Source organism: Oscarella lobularis, chromosome 12, assembly GCF_947507565.1.
Source record: "Oscarella lobularis chromosome 12, ooOscLobu1.1, whole genome shotgun sequence".
NCBI classification, from domain to species: Eukaryota; Metazoa; Porifera; class Homoscleromorpha; order Homosclerophorida; family Oscarellidae; genus Oscarella; species Oscarella lobularis.
The window spans coordinates 2,039,251-2,060,222 of NC_089186.1; the positions used below are offsets into that span (position 1 = coordinate 2,039,251).

At 39.4% G+C, this 20,972-nt stretch overlaps 2 protein-coding genes across 2 annotated transcripts; both read right to left on the reverse strand.

Annotated features, from left to right (window-relative positions):
* Positions 1-400: 400 nt before the first annotated feature.
* Positions 401-16,101, reverse strand: LOC136194025 (dolichyl-diphosphooligosaccharide--protein glycosyltransferase subunit STT3B-like). Its single transcript, XM_065983031.1, has 19 exons — positions 15,832-16,101; positions 15,672-15,780; positions 15,513-15,622; positions 15,356-15,444; positions 15,216-15,304; positions 15,088-15,153; positions 2,875-2,974; positions 2,726-2,824; positions 2,495-2,641; positions 2,391-2,439; positions 2,177-2,331; positions 1,882-2,129; positions 1,624-1,823; positions 1,499-1,570; positions 1,348-1,447; positions 1,122-1,295; positions 829-1,067; positions 684-768; positions 401-632 (listed from the first exon to the last, which is right to left on the reverse strand). Exons 1-19 carry the CDS (start codon positions 16,077-16,079, stop codon positions 528-530), a joined length of 2,484 nt encoding a protein of 827 aa, XP_065839103.1. The 5' UTR covers positions 16,080-16,101; the 3' UTR covers positions 401-527.
* A 107-nt stretch (positions 16,102-16,208) lies between these two features.
* LOC136194027 (eukaryotic peptide chain release factor GTP-binding subunit ERF3A-like) lies at positions 16,209-18,845 on the reverse strand. The gene is made up of 16 exons (XM_065983034.1): positions 18,656-18,845; positions 18,480-18,602; positions 18,223-18,390; positions 18,133-18,166; positions 18,001-18,078; positions 17,770-17,950; positions 17,656-17,714; positions 17,358-17,600; positions 17,211-17,304; positions 17,078-17,158; positions 16,927-17,028; positions 16,797-16,868; positions 16,654-16,743; positions 16,547-16,602; positions 16,382-16,494; positions 16,209-16,331 (listed from the first exon to the last, which is right to left on the reverse strand). Exons 1-16 carry the CDS (start codon positions 18,840-18,842, stop codon positions 16,288-16,290), a joined length of 1,725 nt encoding a protein of 574 aa, XP_065839106.1. The 5' UTR covers positions 18,843-18,845; the 3' UTR covers positions 16,209-16,287.
* Positions 18,846-20,972: the final 2,127 nt, after the last annotated feature.

Consider the following 20,972-nt stretch of genomic DNA (forward strand, 5'->3'; position numbering starts at 1 on the left):
CAGATGAACGAGACACAGCTTTGATTTTTTCACTGGTAGACTTGCGATCGGTTTGAGATTCTGCGGCGATGTGGCCGTCTTCCAGGCGTCGATGAGGAGGTGATCGCATATCCAGAGACGAACGCCGCCGTCGGCGACGAGAAGAAATTCGACGAGATCGTCGCGAGGGAATGTCAGAGTGCCTTTCCATCGAACAGTGAAGGGAGCGGGAAGCGGATGACCGTCGGACCAGGTGAAGTTCACCGTCGAATCGACGGAAGTCATAGACGGATTTCCGCCGAATGCGCTGTTGTTGAAATAGTTGCCAGTCAAGCCGGCGCCGCCGCTCGAGACGAGGCTAAAAAGGGAGACAAAAACGACGAGAACGAACATGGGGAAAGAGAGTGAGTACAGGATCACGTGAGAAGTAAAGCCTGTGTATTTGCAGGTTTTACCACAGTGGCCTAACTAAAACATGACCGCATCAGGGACACACACACATACAAGCAAGACATGAACTATGAATCGGTCTCCTTTACCCGGGTGGATCAGTTTCTCTTGGTCCTGCTTTTGCTTTTGGTCGACCTTTTCGACCGCTTTCCTTTCGTCGATTGCAGTCGATTTTTCACGACTCCCTTCGTCTTGCGACCGTACTAGCAAAGAAGAAAAACATAGCTAAAAAACCGGCGAGGAAATAGAAAGACCTTGTATCTTTTCGACCGTCTTCTCTCGTGAGTTTTCACTATAGCAGCGGGATCAGGACCCTCCAAATTCTCCAGATCCTTTACCCTAAAAAAATACAATCAATGCGACTCTCCTTCTCCTAAGAGTCTCTAACTAAAAGGGTACCTGTAGATTCGGACTAGCCAGTGTTCAGTCGTGTACGCTTCCTCGATTCGCGACAGATGAAAATGCTTATTGCCGATCTCGACGCCGCGCGTTCGATCGAAGCCCGGCGGCATTTTGAAGTCGAGTTGCAGCTCGCCGAAACGATGATAGCACATCTTATACATGAGACAATTGAGAAGGGTCTTTGAGCCGGCAGCGTCGACGCGAAATTCCCCAGAGGGCGTAAAATAACTTGACTCCTAAAAAATAGACAATATCTATTTGAAAAATATTTTTATTTATTTATTTTGTGCCTTGATGTCTTGAGGGTGTTCGCCTTCCGCTATGCGAACCATCCAGAGAAACTTGTTAATGTCGTCGCCTGAGTAACCAATCATGCCGCCGAATATAGCGAGGATATAATCGACGTCGAGTTCCCTCATGATTTCGTAGGCAGCCGTTTCGTTCGAGGACATTGCCTTGCCAACCTACAAGAAGAAAAATTAAAATAATTTCGATTGTTCGTCTGTTTTCGGGTACCAGAGCTATGTGACTGTTGTTCCACGTGTTGTTGTCGACGAGTGTCGTCCGATTGGCCATTCCCGCTATCTGATAGCCGTAGTCCCACCAAGACATGACCCTAGAGTAGTTAAATGATAAAGATTTGGTGCACTGTCTCTCTGTGTACTACCTAGCGTGGGGAGGAGTATTCTGCCTGAGCCAATAGTAAGCCTCGCGAAAATCATCAAGAATATGACGACTCCTATAAAAACAGTCCCATTTAGCCCCTGCTAAAATTCCCCCAACTAAACTAACCCATCAGGATTATTCGTAGCCAATACAATAGACGGACTCGAATAGGCATTACTGGTAACCCACGTACAGTGACAGGCAAAGAGAACGAGTAGCATAATAGTCGCCATCACGACGAAGGACTTCATATTCGCACTCAACGGTTCAACGTCCTCGGGAGGAGTATCCTTCTTCGAGCTTGCCGAACGCTTAGCCTTAGAAACCTAGACTCACAAACACAGAGACTAGGACTATCTTCCTAATATATATCTCTCTGCTAACGGGGGGTGGTTTCTTTCTAAGTTTCGCCGCTTTGGCTTTGAATTGTTCCTCGACCTGTTCGTCGTCTTTTTCCGCCGGCGCCGAATCGCTCTGAGGCAACGGCGGCGGCGCGTCGCTTCCGGATAGATACGTTTCTAGTGTCTGCGATATGGCTATGGCTGATAGAATGCAAACGCACGGGGTGAGAGTCAGCATCAGGCGGACCATGACGCCGGCGAAATAGACGGCAAAGACCGCGTAGAGAACGACTGAGAAAATAAAAATAAAATTAATCCTAGCCTGATTGTTGTCCTACTGAAGACTCTTTCGTTGTTGTAGTTTCGAATGCAGAGCCAGACGCCGGCGGGGAACGTGCAGACGAGAAAGTGGAGGTCGAAGAAGAAGGAGACCCACGTCGTCGGTTGATGTTCTGATACAGACGCTATAATGGGAATGTGAATTTTAGCGTATCTGAAAAAAGAAACGTGATTAGGACGTCAGGCGACAAAGTGAGGGGTGATTGATAATACCCCGTGTCCCATAACGAATAGAATCGTCCACTCCAAGGTGCAATGTAGCCTGAGAAGTGTGCGTAATAAGAGTCATAGATAACATTGATAATTTTTTTTCTTACCAGCGTACGTGAGAGCGACTATGACTGCAAAGACAACTCCAGCCGATGCGATTACTAGACCATAGATGAGATGACGTATGTCCTTGAAGGAGACCAACGACGAGATGAACTGAAAGGCAGCGTAGGCTTGAAGAAGGGCAAAGGTGCCTAAAAGAAAAAAAGGTACCCTTTAAAAAGCGCTGGGGGGGGGGGGGGGGGGGGGTCCTCAGGCCTCTCTACTAGTATTGTTACCTGCTGAAGCCATGTGCTCACTCGTTCTCAACGGTTGAAAGCCGACGAAAGGGACTTGCATTGAGCACAGGAGACCAATGATGTAGAAGGTGGAGTAAGCTATTAAAAATAGTCAGTCCTAAGCACACTGCAATTCCTCCGCCTTATACCTATGTATATTCTGCTTGAATAGCGGCCCATTAGAAGCAGAACGCACACATGCAAAGGAATGAGATTGATGATGAACACGTAGCCTCCCCAAGCGGACACCTTCGAGGAAGAAAAGACACGATCCTTAGGTCTTAAATATTAAATTGTAGGCCTAAACTTTGATTCTAAGGGCCTAAATATTAAATTGAGGGCCTAAACTTTGATTCTAAGGGCCTAAATATAAAATTGAGAGCCTAAACTTTGATTCTAAGGGCCTAAATACTAAATTGAGGGCCTAAATTTTGATTCTAAGGGCCAAAATATTAAATTGTAGGCCTAAACTTTGATTCTAAGGGCATAAATATTAAATTGAGGGCCTAAACTTTGATTCTAAGGGCCTAAATATTAAATTGAGGGCCTAAACTTTGATTCTAAGGGCCTAAATACTAAATTGAGGGCCTAAATTTTGATTCTAAGGGCCTAAATATTAAATTGTAGGCCTAAACTTTGATTCTAAGGACCTAAATATCAAATTGAGGGCCTAAACTTTGATTCTAAGGGCCTAAATATTAAATTGTAGGCCTAAACTTTCATTCTAAGGACCTAAATATTAAATTGAGGGCCTAAACTTTGATTCTAAGGGCCTAAATATTAAATTGTGCGCCTAAACTTTGATTCTAAGAGCCTAAATATAAAATTGAGGGCCTAAACTTTGATTCTAAGGGCCTAAATATTAAATTGTAGGCCTAAACTTTCATTCTAAGGACATAAATATTAAATTGAGGGCCTAAATTATGATTCTAAGGGCCTAAATATTAAATTGTAGGCCTAAACTTTGATTCTAAGGACCTAAATATTAAATTGAAAGCCTAAACTTTGATTCTAACGGCCTAAATATCAAATTGTGGGCCTAAACTTTGATTCTGAGGGCCTAAATATTAAATTGTAGGCCTAAACTTTAATTCTAAGGGACTAAATATAAAATTAAGGGCCTAAATACTAAATTGTGGGCCTAAACTTTGATTCCAAGGGCCTAAATATAAAATTGAGGGCCTAAATTTTGATTCTAAGAGCCTAAATATTAAATTGAGGGCCTAAACTTTGATTCTAAGGGCCTAAATATTAAATTGAGGGCCTAAATTTTGATTCTAAGGACCTAAATATTAAATTGTAGGCCTAAACTATGATTCTAAGGGCATAAATATTAAATTGAGGGCCTAAACTTTGATTCTAAGGGCCCAAATATAAAATTGAGAGCCTAAACTTTGATTCTAAGGGCCTAAATACTAAATTGAGGGCCTAAATTTAGATTCTAAGGGCCTAAATATTAAATTGAGGGCCTAAACTTTGATTCTGAGAACCTAAATATTAAATTGAGGGCCTAAACTTTGATTCTAAGGGCCTAAATAATAAATTGTGGGCCTAAACTTTGATTCTACGGGCCTAAATATAAAATTGAGGGCCTAAACTTTGATTCTAAGGGACTAAATATAAAATTGAGGGCCTAAACTGTGATTCTAAGGGCCTAAATATTAAATTGAGGGCCTAAATTTTGATTCTAAGGGCCTAAATATTAAATTGTGGGCCTAAACTTTGATTCTAAGGGCCTAAATATAAAATTGAGGGCCTAAACTTTGATTCTAAGGGCCTAAATATTAAATTGAGGGCCTAAATTTTGATTCTAAGGGCCTAACTATTAAATTGTAGGCCTAAACTTTGATTCTAAGGGACTAAATATAAAATTGAGGGTCTAAACTTTGATTCTAAGAGCCTAAATATTAAATTGAGGGCATAAATTTTGATTCTAAGGACCTAAATATTAAATTGTAGGCCTAAACTTTGATTCTAAGGGCCTAAATATTAAATTGAGGGCCTAAACTTTGATTCTAAGGGCCTAAATATAAAATTGAGAGCCTAAACTTTGATTCTAAGGGCCTAAATACTAAATTGAGGGCCTAAATTTTGATTCTAAGGGCCTAAATATTAAATTGTAGGCCTAAACTTTGATTCTAAGGGCATAAATATTAAATTGAGGGCCTAAACTTTGATTCTAAGGGCCTAAATATAAAATTGAGGGTCTAAACTTTGATTCTAAGGGCCTAAATATAAAATTGAGGGCCTAAACTTTGATTCTAAGGGCCTAAATATTAAATTGAGAGCTTAAACTTTGATTCTAAGCACCTAAATATTAAATTGAGGGCCTAACTTTGATTCTAAGGGCCTAAATATTAAATTGTAGGCCTAAACTTTGATTCTAAGGCCATAAATATTAAATTGAGGGCCTAAACTTTGATTCTAAGGGCCTAAATATAAAATTGAGGGCCTAAACTTTGATTCTAAGGGCCTAAATATAAAATTGAGGGCCTAAATTTTGATTCTAAGGGCATAAATATAAAATTGAGAGCCAAAACTTTGATTCTAAGGGCCTAAATACTAAATTGAGGGCCTAAATTGTGATTATCAGGGCCTAAATATTAAATTGAGGGCCTAAACTTTGATTCTGAGGACCTAAATATTAAATTGAGGGCCTAAACTTTGATTCTAAGGGCCTAAATAATAAATTGTGGGCCTAAACTTTGATTCTCAGGGCCTAAATATAAAATTGAGGGCCTAAACTTTGATTCTAAGGGACTAAATATAAAATTGAGGGCCTAAACTGTGATTCTAAGGGCCTAAATATTAAATTGAGGGCCTAAATTTTGATTCCAAGAGCCTAAATATTAAATTGTGGGCCTAAACTTTGATTCTAAGGGCCTAAATATAAAATTGAGGGCCTAAACTTTGATTCTAAGGGCCTAAATACTAAATTGAGGGCCTAAATTTTGATTCTAAGGGCCTAAATATTAAATTGTAGGCCTAAACTTTGATTCTAAGAGCCTAAATATAAAATTGAGGGCCTAAATTTTGATTAAAAGGGCCTAACTATTAAATTGTAGGCCTAAACTTTGATTCTAAGGGACTAAATATAAAATTGAGGGCCTAAACTTTGATTCTAAGGGCCTAAATATTAAATTGAGAGCTTAAACTTTGATTCTAAGCACCTAAATATTAAATTGAGGGCCTAACTTTGATTCTAAGGGCCTAAATATAAAATTGAGGGCCTAAACTTTGATTCTAGGGGCCTAAATACTAAATTGAGGGCCTAAATTTTGATTCTAAGGGCCTAAATATTAAATTGTAGGCCTAAACTTTGATTCTAAGGGCCTAAATATAAAATTGAGAGCCTAAACTTTGATTCTAAGGGCCTAAATACTAAATTGAGGGCCTAAATTTTGATTCTAAGGGCCTAAATATTAAATTGAGGGCCTAAATTTTGATTCTAAGAACCTAAATATTAAATTGTAGGCCTATACTTTGATTCTAAGGGCCTAAATATTAAATTGAGGGCCTAAACTTTGATTCTAAGGGCCTAAATATAAAATTGAGAGCCTAAACTTTGATTCTAAGAGCCTAAATATTAAATTGTAGGCCTAAACTTTGATTCTAAGGGCCTAAATATTAAATTGTGGGCCTAAACTTTGATTCTAAAGGCCTAAATATAAAATTGAGGGCCTAAATTTTGATTCTAAGGGCCTAAATATTAAATTGTAGGCCTAAGCTTTGATTCAAAGAGACTAAATATAAAATTGAGGGCCTAAACTTTGATTCTAATGGCCTAAATACTAAATTGAGGGCCTAAACATTGATTCTAAGGACGTAAATAAAAAATTGAGGGACTAAACTTTGATTCTAAGGGCCTAAATATTAAATTGTAGGCCTAAACTTTGATTCTAAAAGACTAAATATAAAATTGAGGGCCTAAATACTAAATTGAGGGCCTAAATTTAGATTCTAAGGGCCTAAATATAAAATTGAGGGCCTAAATTTTGATTCTAAGGGCCTAAATATTAAATTGTGGGCCTAAACTTTGATTCCAAAGGCCTAAATATAAAATTGAGGGCCTAAACTTTGATTCTAAGGGCCTAAATATAAAATTGAGGGCCTAAATTTTAATTCTAAGGGCCTAAATATTAAATTGTAGGCCTAAACTTTGATTCTAAGGGCCTAAATATAAAATTGAGGGCCTAAACTTTGATTCTAAGGGTGTAAATACTAAATTGAGGGCCTAAATTTAGATTCTAAGGGCCTAAATATAAAATTGAGGGCCTAAATTTTGATTCTAAGGGACTAAATATTAAATTGTAGGCCTAAACTTTGATTCTAAGGGCAGAAATATAAAATTGAGGGCCTAAACTTTGATTCTAAGGGCCTAAATATAAAATTGAGGGCCTAAACTTTGATTCTAAGGGCCTAAATACTAAATTGAGGGCCTAAATTTTGATTCTAAGAGCCTAAATATTAAATTGTAGGCCTAAACTTTGATTCTAAGGGCATAAATATTAAATTGAGGGCCTAAACTTTGATTCTAAGAACCTAAATATTAAATAGTGGGCCTAAACTTTGATTCCAAGGGCCTAAATACTAAATTGAGGGCCTAAACTTTGATTCTAAGGGCCTAAATATAAAATTGAGAGCCTAAACTTTGATTCTAAGGGCCTAAATACTAAATTGAGGGCCTAAATTTTGATTCTAAGGGCCTAAATATTAAATTGTAGGCCTAAACTTTGATTCTAAGGGCAGAAATATTAAATTGAGGGCCTAAACTTTTATTCTAAAGGCCTAAATATTAAATTGTGGGCCTAAACTTTGATTCTAAGGGTCAAAATATAAAATTGAGGGCCTAAACTTTGATTCTAAGGGCCTAAATACTAAATTGAGGGCCTAAACTTTGATTCTAAGCACCTAAATATTAAATTGAGGGCCTAAACTTTGATTCTAAAGGCCTAAATATTAAATTGTAGGCCTAAACTTTGATTCTAAGGGCCTAAATATTAAATTGAGGGCCTAAATTTTGATTCTAAGGGCCTAAATATTAAATTGTGGGCCTAAACTTTGATTCCAAAGGCCTAAATATAAAATTGAGGGCCTAAACTTTGATTCTAAGGGCCTAAATATAAAATTGAGGGCCTAAATTTTAATTCTAAGGGCCTAAATATTAAATTGTAGGCCTAAACTTTGATTCTAAGGGCCTAAATATTAAATTGTAGGCCTAAACTTTGATTCTAAGGGCCTAAATATTAAATTGTGGGCCTAAACTTTGATTCCAAAGGCCTAAATATAAAATTGAGGGCCTAAACTTTGATTCTAAGGGCCTAAATATAAAATTGAGGGCCTAAATTTTAATTCTAAGGGCCTAAATATTAAATTGAGGGCTAAATTTTGATTCTAAGAACCTAAATATTAAATTGTAGGCCTAAACTTTGATTCTAAGGGCCTAAATATTAAATTGAGGGCCTAAACTTTGATTCTAAGGGCCTAAATATAAAATTGAGAGCCTAAACTTTGATTCTAAGGGCCTAAATATTAAATTGTAGGCCTAAACTTTGATTCTAAGGGCCTAAATATTAAATTGTGGGCCTAAACTTTGATTCCAAGGGCCTAAATATAAAATTGAGGGCCTAAACTTTGATTCTAAAGGCCTAAATATAAAATTGAGGGCCTAAATTTTGATTCTAAGGGCCTAAATATTAAATTGTAGGCCTAAGCTTTGATTCAAAGAGACTAAATATAAAATTGAGGGCCTAAACTTTGATTCTAAGGGCCTAAATACTAAATTGAGGGCCTAAACTTTGATTCTAAGGGCCTAAATATAAAATTGAGGCCCTAAACTTTGATTCTAAGGGCCTAAATATTAAATTGTGGGCCCAAACTTTGATTCTAAGGGCCTAAATATTAAATTGAGGGCTTAATTTTGATTCTAAGGTCCTAAATATTAAATTGTAGGCCTAAACTTTGATTCTAAGGGCCTAAATATTAAATTGAGGGCCTAAACTTTGATTCTAAGCACCTAAATATTAAATTGAGAGCCTAAATTTAGATTCTAAGGGCCTAAATATTAAATTGAGGGCCTAAATTTTGATTCTAAGGGCCTAAATATTAAATTGTGGGCCTAAACTTTGATTCCAAGCACCTAAATATAAAATTGAGGGCCTAAACTTTGATTCTAAGAGCCTAAATATAAAATTGAGGTCCTAAATTTTAATTCTAAGGGCCTAAATATTAAATTGTAGGCCTAAACTTTGATTCTAAGGGCCTAAATATAAAATTGAGGGCCTAAACTTTGATTCTAAGGGTCTAAATACTAAATTGAGGGCCTAAATTTAGATTCTAAGGGCCTAAATATAAAATAAAGAGCCTAAATTTTGATTCTAAGGGCCTAAATATTAAATTGTGGGCCTAAACTTTGATTCTAAGGGCCTAAATATAAAATTGTGGGCCCAAACTTTGATTCTAAGAGCCAAAATATTAAATTGAGGGCTTAATTTTGATTCTAAGGGCCTAAATATTAAAATGTAGGCCTAAACTTTGATTCTAAGGGCCTAAATATTAAATTGAGGGCCTAAATTTTGATTCTAAAGGCCTAAATATTAAATTGTAGGCCTAAACTTTGATTCTAAGGGCCTAAATATAAAATTGAGAGCCTAAACTTTGATTCTAAGGGCCTAAATACTAAATTGAGGGCCTAAATTTTGATTCTAAGGGCCTAAATATTAAATTGTAGGCCTAAACTTTGATTCTAAGGGCAGAAATATTAAATTGAGGGCCTAAACTTTTATTCTAAAGGCCTAAATATTAAATTGTGGGCCTAAACTTTGATTCTAAGGGTCAAAATATAAAATTGAGGGCCTAAACTTTGATTCTAAGGGCCTAAATACTAAATTGAGGGCCTAAACTTTGATTCTAAGCACCTAAATATTAAATTGAGGGCCTAAACTTTGATTCTAAAGGCCTAAATATTAAATAGTAGGCCTAAACTTTGATTCTAAGGGCCTAAATATTAAATTGAGGGCCTAAATTTTGATTCTAAGGGCCTAAATATTAAATTGTGGGCCTAAACTTTGATTCCAAAGGCCTAAATATAAAATTGAGGGCCTAAACTTTGATTCTAAGAGCCTAAATATAAAATTGAGGGCCTAAATTTTAATTCTAAGGGCCTAAATATTAAATTGTAGGCCTAAACTTTGATTCTAAGGGCCTAAATATAAAATTGAGGGCCTAAACTTTGATTCTAAGGGTCTAAATACTAAATTGAGGGCCTAAATTTAGATTCTAAGGGCCTAAATATAAAATTAAGGGCCTAAATTTTGATTCTAAGGGCTTAAATACTAAATTGAGGGCCTAAATTTTGATTCTAAGAGCCTAAATATTAAATTGTAGGCCTAAACTTTGATTCTAAGGGCATAAATATTAAATTAAGGGCCTAAACTTTGATTCTAAGAACCTAAATATTAAATAGTGGGCCTAAACTTTGATTCCAAGGGCCTAAATACTAAATTGAGGGCCTAAACTTTGATTCTAAGGGCCTAAATATAAAATTGAGAGCCTAAACTTTGATTCTAAGGGCCTAAATACTAAATTGAGGGCCTAAATTTTGATTCTAAGGGCCTAAATATTAAATTGTAGGCCTAAACTTTGATTCTAAGGGCAGAAATATTAAATTGAGGGCCTAAACTTTTATTCTAAGGGCCTAAATATTAAATTGTGGGCCCAAACTTTGATTCTAAGGGCCTAAATATTAAATTGAGGGCTTAATTTTGATTCTAAGGGCCTAAATATTAAATTGCAGGCCTAAACCATGATTCTAAGGGCCTAAATATTAAATTGAGGGCCTAAACTTTGATTCTAAGCACCTAAATATTAAATTGAGGGCCTAAACTTTGATTCTAAGCACCTAAATATTAAATTGAGGGCCTAAACTTTGATTCTAAGGGCCTAAATATTAAATTGAGGGCCTAAACTTTGATTCTAAGGGCCTAAATACTAAATTGAGGGCCTAAATTTAGATTCTAAGGGCCTAAATATAAAATTGAGGGCCTAAACTTTGATTCTAAGAGCCTAAATATTAAATTGTGGGCCTAAACTTTGATTCTAAGGGCCTAAATATTAAATTGAGGGCCTAAATTTTGATTCTCAGGGCCTAAATATTAAATTGAGGGCCTAAACTTTGATTCTAAGGGCCTAAATATTAAATTGTGGGCCCAAACTTTGATTCTAAGGGCCTAAATATTAAATTGAGGGCTTAATTTTGATTCTAAGGTCCTAAATATTAAATTGTAGGCCTAAACTTTGATTCTAAGGGCCTAAATATTAAATTGAGGGCCTAAACTTTGATTCTAAGCACCTAAATATTAAATTGAGAGCCTAAATTTAGATTCTAAGGGCCTAAATACTAAATTGAGGGCCTAAATTTTGATTCTAAGGGCCTAAATATTAAATTGTAGGCCTAAACTTTGATTCTATGGGCCTAAATATTAAATTGAGGGCCTAAATTTTAATTCTAAGAGCCTAAATATTAAATTGTAGGCCTAAACTTTGATTCTAAGGGCCTAAATATTAAATTGTGGGCCTAAACTTTGATTCTAAGGGCCTAAATATAAAATTGAGGGCCTAAACTTTGATTCTAAGGGCCTAAATATTAAATTGAGGGCCTAAATTTTGATTCTAAGAACCTAAATATTAAATTGTAGGCCTAAACTTTGATTCTAAGGGCCTAAATATTAAATTGAGGGCCTAAACTTTGATTCTAAGGGCCTAAATATAAAATTGAGAGCCTAAACTTTGATTCTAAGGGCCTAAATATTAAATTGTAGGCCTAAACTTTGATTCTAAGGGCCTAAATATTAAATTGTGGGCCTAAACTTTGATTCCAAGGGCCTAAATATAAAATTGAGGGCCTAAACTTTGATTCTAAGGGCCTAAATATTAAATTGTAGGCCTAAGCTTTGATTCAAAGAGACTAAATATAAAATTGAGGGCCTAAACTTTGATTCTAAGGGCCTAAATACTAAATTGAGGGCCTAAACTTTGATTCTAAGGGCCTAAATATAAAATTGAGGGCCTAAACTTTGATTCCAAGGACCTAAATATAAAATTGAGGCCCTAAACTTTGATTCTAAAGGCCTAAATATAAAATTGAGAGCCTAAATTTAGATTCTAAGGGCCTAAATATTAAATTGTGGGCCCAAACTTTGATTCTAAGGGCCTAAATATTAAATTGAGGGCTTAATTTTGATTCTAAGGGCCTAAATGTTAAATTGTAGGCCTAAACTTTGATTCTAAGCACCTAAATATTAAATTAAGGGCCTAAACTTTGATTCTAAGGGCCTAAATATTAAATTGAGGGCCTAAACTTTGATTCTAAGGGCCTAAATACTAAATTGAGGGCCTAAATTTAGATTCTAAGGGCCTAAATATAAAATTGAGGGCCTAAACTTTGATTCTAAGAGCCTAAATATTAAATTGTGGGCCTAAACTTTGATTCTAAGGGCCTAAATATTAAATTGAGAGCCTAAATTTAGATTCTAAGGGCCTAAATACTAAATTGAGGGCCTAAATTTTGATTCTAAGAGCCTAAATATTAAATTGTAGGCCTAAACTTTGATTCTAAGGGCCTAAATATTAAATTGAGGGCCTAAATTTTGATTCTAAGGGCCTAAATATTAAATTGTGGGCCTAAACTTTGATTCTAAGAGCCTAAATATAAAATTGTGGGCCCAAACTTTGATTCTAAGGGCCTAAATATTAAATTGAGGGCTTCATTTTGATTCTAAGGGCCTAAATATTAAATTGTAGGCCTAAACTTTGATTCTAAGCACCTAAATATTAAATTAAGGGCCTAAACTTTGATTCTAAGGGCCTAAATATTAAATTGAGGGCCTAAACTTTGATTCTAAGGGCCTAAATACTAAATTGAGGGCCTAAATTTAGATTCTAAGGGCCTAAATATAAAATTGAGGGCCTAAACTTTGATTCTAAGAGCCTAAATATTAAATTGAGGGCCTAAACTTTGATTCTAAGGGCCTAAATATTAAATTGAGAGCCTAAATTTAGATTCTAAGGGCCTAAATACTAAATTGAGGGCCTAAATTTTGATTCTAAGGGCCTAAATATTAAATTGTAGGCCTAAACTTTGATTCTAAGGGCCTAAATATTAAATTGAGGGCCTAAATTTTGATTCTAAGGGCCTAAATATTAAATTGTGGGCCTAAACTTTGATTCTAAGGGCCTAAATATAAAATTGAGGGCCTTATCTTTGATTCTAAGAGCCTAAATATTAAATTGTGGGCCTAAACTTTGATTCTAAGGGCCTAAATATTAAATTGAGAGCCTAAATTTAGATTCTAAGGGCCTAAATACTAAATTGAGAGCCTAAATTTTGATTCTAAGAGCCTAAATATTAAATTGTAGGCCTAAACTTTGATTCTAAGGGCCTAAATATTAAATTGAGAGCCTAAATTTTGATTCTAAGGGCCTAAATATTAAATTGTGGGCCTAAACTTTGATTCTAAGGGCCTAAATATAAAATTGTGGGCCCAAACTTTGATTCTAAGGGCCTAAATATTAAATTGAGGGCTTAATTTTGATTCTAAGGGCCTAAATATTAAATTGTAGGCCTAAACTTTGATTCTAAGCACCTAAATATTAAATTGAGGGCCTAAACTTTGATTCTAAAGGCCTAAATATTAAATTGTGGGCCTAAACTTTGATTCTAAGGGCCTAATTATTAAATTGAGGGCCTAAACTTTGATTCTAAGGGCCTAAATATTAAATTGTGGGCCTAAACTTTGATTCTAAGGGCCTAAATATAAAATTGAGGGCCTAAACTTTGATTCTAAGGGCCTAAATATTAAATAGAGGGCCTAAACTTTGATTCTAAGGGCCTAAATATTAAATTGTAGGCCTAAACTTTGATTCTAAGGGCCTAAATATTAAATTGAGGGCCTAAATTTTGATTCTAAGGGCCTAAATATTAAATTGTGGGCCTAAACTTTGATTCCAAAGGCCTAAATATAAAATTGAGGGCCTAAACTTTGATTCTAAGGGCCTAAATATAAAATTGAGGGCCTAAATTTTAATTCTAAGGGCCTAAATATTAAATTGTAGGCCTAAACTTTGATTCTAAGGGCCTAAATATAAAATTGAGGGCCTAAACTTTGATTCTAAGGGTCTAAATACTAAATTGAGGGCCTAAATTTAGATTCTAAGGGCCTAAATATAAAATTGAGGGCCTAAATTTTGATTCTAAGGGACTAAATATTAAATTGTAGGCCTAAACTTTGATTCTAAGGGCAGAAATATTAAATTGTAGGCCTAAACTTTGATTCTAAGGACCTAAATATTGAATTGAGGGCCTAAACTTTGATTCTAAAGGCCTAAATATTAAATTGTGGGCCTAAACTTTGATTCCAAGGGCCTAAATATAAAATTGAGGGCCTAAATTTTAATTCTAAGGGCCTAAATATTAAATTGTAGGCCTAAACTTTGATTCTAAAGGCCTAAATATTAAATTGTGGGCCTAAACTTTGATTCTAAGGGCCTAAATATTAAATTGAGGGCTTAATTTTGATTCTAAGGGCCTAAATATTAAATTGTAGGCCTAAACTTTGATTCTAAAAGCCTAAATATTAAATTGAGGGCCTAAACTTTGATTCTAAGCACCTAAATATTAAATTGAGGGCCTAAACTTTGATTCTAAGGGCCTAAATATTAAATTGAGCGTCTAAACGTTGATTCTAAGCACCTAAATATTAAATTGAGGGCCTAAACTTTGATTCTAAGGGCCTAAATATTAAATTGTGGGCCTAAACTTTGATTCTAAGGGCCTAAATATAAAATTGAGGGCCTAAACTTTGATTCTAAGGGCCTAAATACTAAACTGAGGGCCTAAATTTTGATTCTAAGGGCCTAAATATTAAATTGTAGGCCTAAACTTTGATTCTAAGTACCTAAATATTGAATTGAGGGCCTAAACTTTGATTCTAAGAACCTAAATATTAAATTGTGGGCCTAAACTTTGATTCCAAGGGCCTAAATACTAAATTGAGGGCCTAAATTTAGATTCTAAGAGCCTAAATATAAAATTGAGGGCCTAAATTTTGATTCTAAGGGCCTAAATATTAAATTGTGGGCCTAAACTTTGATTCTAAGAGCCTAAATATTAAATTGAGGGCCTAAACTTTGATTCTAAGGGCCTAAATATTAAATTGAGGGCCTAAACTTTGATTCTAAGGGCCTAAATATTAAATTGAGGGCTTAAACTTTGTTTCTAAGAGCCTAAATATTAAATTGAGGGCCTAATCTTTATTCTTAGGGCAATACAACAAAGGGGCCCCAATTCAAATAGACAGTGGTACCATGTAGAAGTAGGAAAGTGCGGCGGAAGCTGACCAAAAAATCGAACCCGTTTTCACCGCCTTTATCTGAGAGAGAGAGAGAGAGAGACATAGAGGATCAGTAAGGAAACTCACAAAGAACTGGCTACCCAAAGATAGTAGGTAAACATCAGAGCAAATATCGCAATTCCCTCATTGTCATATGAGCCGGCAACAGATCGAGAAATATATCCAGGAACTGCATACATAATATATCAAAATCTATCAAAATAATTTATATTTTACCGACCTATTGCAATGAAGCAGGCAGCCAATAGGCCAGCCCCCGTGCTCCATAGCTCGCGAGTAAGCAAGAATGTCGCTAAGGCCGTTAAACCGCTAAAGGACGGAGAGAAAACGCTTTCGGTTTCCATGTGAGTCGTTTCGCTTTTTTTCGTCTCTCTTGCCTAAAGATCGGAGCGAGGAAAACGCAGACGTCGCGTATGTGCGTCGTGATGTGAAGCCCGTTCAATACGTAGTGAATCAGACCGGAAGTGAGCATCAATCCGGGATACACCTGAGCGAAGAAAATCAGAAAAACTGACGTCAGAAATGGCGACTTCTACCGTTCCGCCGACGATTCGACCGAGAGGATACCAGGCGCGATCGTCGAACCAGTTGAGAAAGTCGTAGAAATTGTGCGACGTCATATAGTGCGTCGAACGATAGTTGAACCTTCGGCGCGACGAAATGAGACGATAGGAGGCGTTCGCCGGCTCGACTTACCACGGATCGAACTCGTGTATGATGCTTTCGAATCGTATGACGGCGAATAGACGACTCGAAAAGGCGGCGAGACACGCTAGCGCGAGGATCGCGAACTGGAGGAGCGATAGCGCTCCTTCGGTGACGTTTCCTTGGCTATCCGACTTGCTTTTAGCGCGTCGGTTGCGACTGCGTCGGCTCTCGTCGTCTGCTGGCGGCGGGAGCTCGTGGAGCTCCGTGGAAGTAACTTCCGAGTCGATCGTCGCCATCTTCGATTTTGCACGAGGAATGAGGGCGCGTCCCGTATCAAAAACCCCCCTATGTAATTCTCACCTTGGTAGAAAAAAAAGGCGTGACTTTCTGAATAGATCAAATACAGTCGTGAGGTTGGGGGACGGTCGGACACTAATTCATTTATTTCTCATTGTCATTCAAAAGAGGAAAATGATTGGTTTCGCGTTGCCGAGTTCCTTATTCTTATTCTACTAGTTCCAAGACTTTACCGACAGCAATAGTTTTCCCTTCAAAGAGAGCGGTTTCAAAGAGAGAAAAGGTTCGTGCTATTACTCACCTTCGTCTCTCAACGTAAAACGACCCATTTGAGGGAAGCTGTGAAATGGTTCGATGCAAATCACACCGGCGGTTCGCAGCTGAGCGACGCAGATCTGATCCTGCTTCACAAATCTGAAAAGAAATAGAAAAAAAACCTCTTTGGGGAAAAAAATTAGGTATGTACCTCGGTCGACGTTTGCTTTTCTCGCCCGTCTTCTTGTCAATCAGACCAAGAAGTTGCTGCATCAAAAATAAAAAAAATCGAAGATATCAGAGTATGTGTGCACTGACTTCAAATTGGACTTCCTCTACGCACGCATGAACGTGAAGCACGGCACTATATCCGGCGCATATGATGCTCTTATGTTCAAGAATCACGACCTAGAGACGCTACGTTCTCAGTCTCACACTCAGCTCTAAAGCGGCGACTTCACCTGCGCCTGGAATCGTCGCGCGACGTGACACGGCGCTCCAATGGGACAGAGAACGAAGCCGGGGGAGAGATCCTGCAATGAGAGAACACAGAACATTAAAATCTTTATTATGATCATTATTATTTCCCACTTCTTCCTCCACGCCGCGTAGTTTCACTTTGACCGTCTTTCCGCTCGTCGCTTGCTGCACTTCGGTGTCGTCAAACAGCACTTGAAGTGCGTCGACTTCAACCTTAGATACAGTCAGGCTGATAAAAAAAAGCACGTAGACTATAATGCACCTTGTTTGGCATGAGAAGCAACGGCTCGGCTCGATTCAGAACCCCCGATTCCACCTTACCAAGAATAATAACACCCATATCCTAAGAAAAGTAAACAGCTAATGTATCGAACAAGTCCCCTAAGTCAGTCTACCTTATGTTTCTCCGTAATGGGAAGCCGAAGCGGTCCCTCGCTGTTTCTCGTGAGCGACTGGAGTGAATCGAGGTACGATATAAAAGGAGGCCCGCTAAAATTGCGAAATAGACGCCCCAGAACTAACTAGTCTATCTCCGGACTTACGTGTACCAAGGACACAGGCCTTCAGCTAGTGGCTCCTTCAAATTAGCGCCGGTCAAGCCGGAGACGGGCATGTAATAGATATCCGTTTTGGGATTGAAGCCGATTTTTTTGAGAAAAGGCGTCAATTTCGTCTTGCACTCGTCGTAGCGTTCCTGTGACCAGACGACCGTCGGATCATCCATTTTATTGATGAGAACGACCAAGTGCTTGACGCCAGCCGTCTTCGCCAGAGTCGCGTGTTCCCTAGATGAAAACTCGCTCAAAGAGAAAATCCTCTAGTGACGAGATAGATAATGACCTCGTCTGACCGCCCCTTTCGAACCCCGTCTCAAATTCCCCCTTACGCGCTGAAATAACCTGAGACCACACAAAAACCATAAGAGATAGAGAGAAGATATTTTATCTATTATACCAATATTCCAATGTCTGCTTGCTGTGCGCCTGAGATCATGTTCGGGACAAAGCTCCTGTGTCCAGGTGCGTCCAATATGGTAAAGTGTTTGGTGTCCGTGTCGAACGAAGCTCGGCCAACTTCGACTGTTTTTCCCTTCTCTCGCTCTTCCAGATTCGTGTCCAACGCCCAGGAAAGATACCTCGAAGCAAATTATTAAATAAATATAATGGATTCTCTCTTTTTTTCTACCATGTCTCCCTATTCTTCTCCTTCGCTTCCTTTTCGTATTTCTCTAGCGTTCGCTTGTCGACTTGGCCAGTCAAATACCTAGAGAAAAATCTTTCCCCATCACTATGCCACGCAAGCGCTCTCTGCTCTCACATCAAATGACCTCCTATAGTCGACTTCCCAGCATCTACGATACAAAGCTCCATAGGCAGAATCACATTATACTTAATCTAAAAAACGTACCCACGTGGCCTATAAATATGATATTCAAATTCTCCTTTCCCTTCTCGATCGGTATCGAGCTAGCGGTCGACGCCGGAGTAGTCGTCGTCGTCGTCGTTGTCGTTGTCGTTGCCGACGTAGCAGCGCTAGTCACCGGAGTACCGGTTTTGGCACTGCGATCAGACGATTCTATACAAAGTCTCAGTCAGATCAATAAATCAATTAAATTATTAATTAATGAACTTTGCTTTCCCAACTAAACTATTAACGTTTCGTACTCGTAGGAGTCTCCTTGTCTTGTGCTGGCGATTTTTTCGAGACGGACTCCGGCGCGTTCTTCGAAGCGTCTTTGCTCGGCTGGGCGTCTTCTTTCGTCGGTTCGTCGACTTCTTTCGACTTTTCTACAAGGGACGTCTCTATTGTCGCCTTGTTCGCTTTTCTACGATCGCTCTACTTTCGGGTGACGGTGCCGGCGTCGCGGCGCCGCCGAACGAGAAGTTCGGAACGAATTCCTTCGCGTGAACGTTGAGCGAGAACGCAGGATCGGCCTCTTCAGCCGCCGATGCGGCCGAAGTGCTCGGTTCAGCGAGCGATTCCCAACTTTCCACTTCAGACATAGGACTCCTTAGAGAAAAACGCATGCGTGCACCACGTGGGTGGGTACCATATATATCCGAGGGTAGGCGGTATATATATTCCGTCAGGCGTTGTTCGTACTCCGCCGGTAGGCGGTATATAGATTCCGTCAAGCGTTGTACGTACTCCTCCGGCAGGCGGTATATATATTTCGTCAGGCAGTGTTCGTACTCCGACGGTAGGCGGTATATATATTCCGTCAGGCGGCGTTCGTACTCCTCCGGCAGGCGGTATATATATTCCGTCAGGCGTTGTTCGTACTCCTCCGGCAGGCGGTATATATATTCCGTCAGGCGTTGCTCGTACTCCGCCGGTATATATATTCCGTCAGGCGTTGTTCGTACTCCGCCTGCAGGCGGTATATATATTCCGTCAGGCGTTGTACGTACTCCTCCAGCAGGCGGTATATATATTTCGTCAGGCAGTGTTCGTACTCCGCCTGCAGGCGGTATATATATTCCGTCAAGCGGCGTTCGTACTCCTCCGGCAGGCGGTATATATATTCCGTCAGGCGGCGTTCGTACTACTCCGGCAGGCGGAATATATATTCCGTCAGGCATTGTTCGTACTCCGCCTGCAGGCGGTATATACATTCCGTCAGGCGTTGTTCGTACTACTCCGGCAGGCGGAATATATATTCCGTCAGGCATTGTTCGTACTCCTCCGGCAGGCGGTATATATATTCCGTCAGGCGTTGCTCGTACTCCTCCGGTAGGCGGTATATATATTCCGTCAGGCGGCGTTCGTACTCCGCCTGCAGGCGGTATATATATTCCGTCAGGCGTTGTACGTACTCCTCCAGCAGGCGGTATATTTATATTTCGTCAGGCAGTGTTCGTACTCCGCCGGTAGGCGGTATATATATTCCGTCAGGCGGCGTTCGTACTACTCCGGCAGGCGGTATATATATTCCGTCAGGCGGCGTTCGTACTCCTCCGGCAGGCGGTATATATACTCCGTCAGGCGGCGTTCGTACTCCGCCTGCAGGCGGTATATATATTCCGTCAGGCGTTGTACGTACTCCGCCTGCAGGCGGTATATTTATATTTCGTCAGGCAGTGTTCGTACTCCGCCGGTAGGCGGTATATATATTCCGTCAGGCGGCGTTCGTACTACTCCGGCAGGCGGTATATATATTCCGTCAGGCGGCGTTCGTACTACTCCGGCAGGCGGTATATATATTCCGTCAGGCGTTGTTCGTACTCCTCCGGCAGGCGGTATATATATTCCGTCAGGCGTTGCTCGTACTCCTCCGGCAGGCGGTATATATATTCCGTCAGGCGTTGCTCGTACTCCTCCGGCAGGCGGTATATATATTCCGTCAGGCGTTGTACGTACTCCGCCTGCAGGCGGTATATATATTCCGTCAGGCGTTGTACGTACTCCTCCAGCAGGCGGTATATATATTTCATCAGGCGGCGTTCGTACTACTCCGGCAGGCGGTATATATATTCTGTCAGGCGTTGTACGTACTCCTCCGGCAGGCGGTATATATATTCCGTCAGGCGTTGCTCGTACTCCGCCGGTAGGCGGTATATATATTCCGTCAGGCGTTGTTCGTACTCCGCCTGCAGGCGGTATATATATTCCGTCAGGCGTTGTTCGTACTCCGCCTGCAGGCGGTATATTTATATTTCGTCAGGCAGTGTTCGTACTCCTCCGGCAGGCGGTATATATATTCCGTCAGGCGTTGTTGGTACTCCGCCTGCAGGCGGTATATATATTCCGTCAGGCGTTGTTCGTACTCCGCCTGCAGGCGGTATATACATTCCGTCAGGCGTTGTTCGTACTCCTCCGGCAGGCGGTATATATATTCCGTCAGGCGTTGCTCGTACTCCTCCGGTAGGCGGTATATATATTCCGTCAGGCGGCGTTCGTACTCCGCCTGCAGGCGGTATATATATTCCGTCAGGCGTTGTACGTACTCCTCCAGCAGGCGGTATATTTATATTTCGTCAGGCAGTGTTCGTACTCCGCCGGTAGGCGGTATATATATTCCGTCAGGCGGCGTTCGTACTACTCCGGCAGGCGGTATATATATTCCGTCAGGCGGCGTTCGTACTACTCCGGCAGGCGGTATATATATTCCGTCAGGCGTTGTTCGTACTCCTCCGGCAGGCGGTATATATATTCCG

What these genes read in the sequence shown, in the direction of transcription:
- LOC136194025 (XM_065983031.1), bottom strand. Translation starts at nt 16,079, where the DNA reads ATGGCGACGATCGACTCGGAAGTTACTTCCACGGAGCTCCACGAGCTC. An exon ending in GCTACGAATAATCCTGATGG is followed by an intron (nt 1,571 to 1,623) that starts GTTAGTTTAGTT and finishes CTGTTTTTATAG; the next exon opens with GAGTCGTCATATTCTTGATG. An exon ending in AACACCCTCAAGACATCAAG is followed by an intron (nt 1,068 to 1,121) that starts GCACAAAATAAA and finishes TCTATTTTTTAG; the next exon opens with GAGTCAAGTTATTTTACGCC.
- LOC136194027 (XM_065983034.1), bottom strand. Translation starts at nt 18,842, where the DNA reads ATGCGTTTTTCTCTAAGGAGTCCTATGTCTGAAGTGGAAAGTTGGGAA. An exon ending in AAGCAGACATTGGAATATTG is followed by an intron (nt 17,715 to 17,769) that starts GTATAATAGATA and finishes GTGTGGTCTCAG; the next exon opens with GTTATTTCAGCGCGTAAGGG. An exon ending in TAGAGGAAGTCCAATTTGAA is followed by an intron (nt 16,603 to 16,653) that starts GTCAGTGCACAC and finishes TTTTTGATGCAG; the next exon opens with CAACTTCTTGGTCTGATTGA.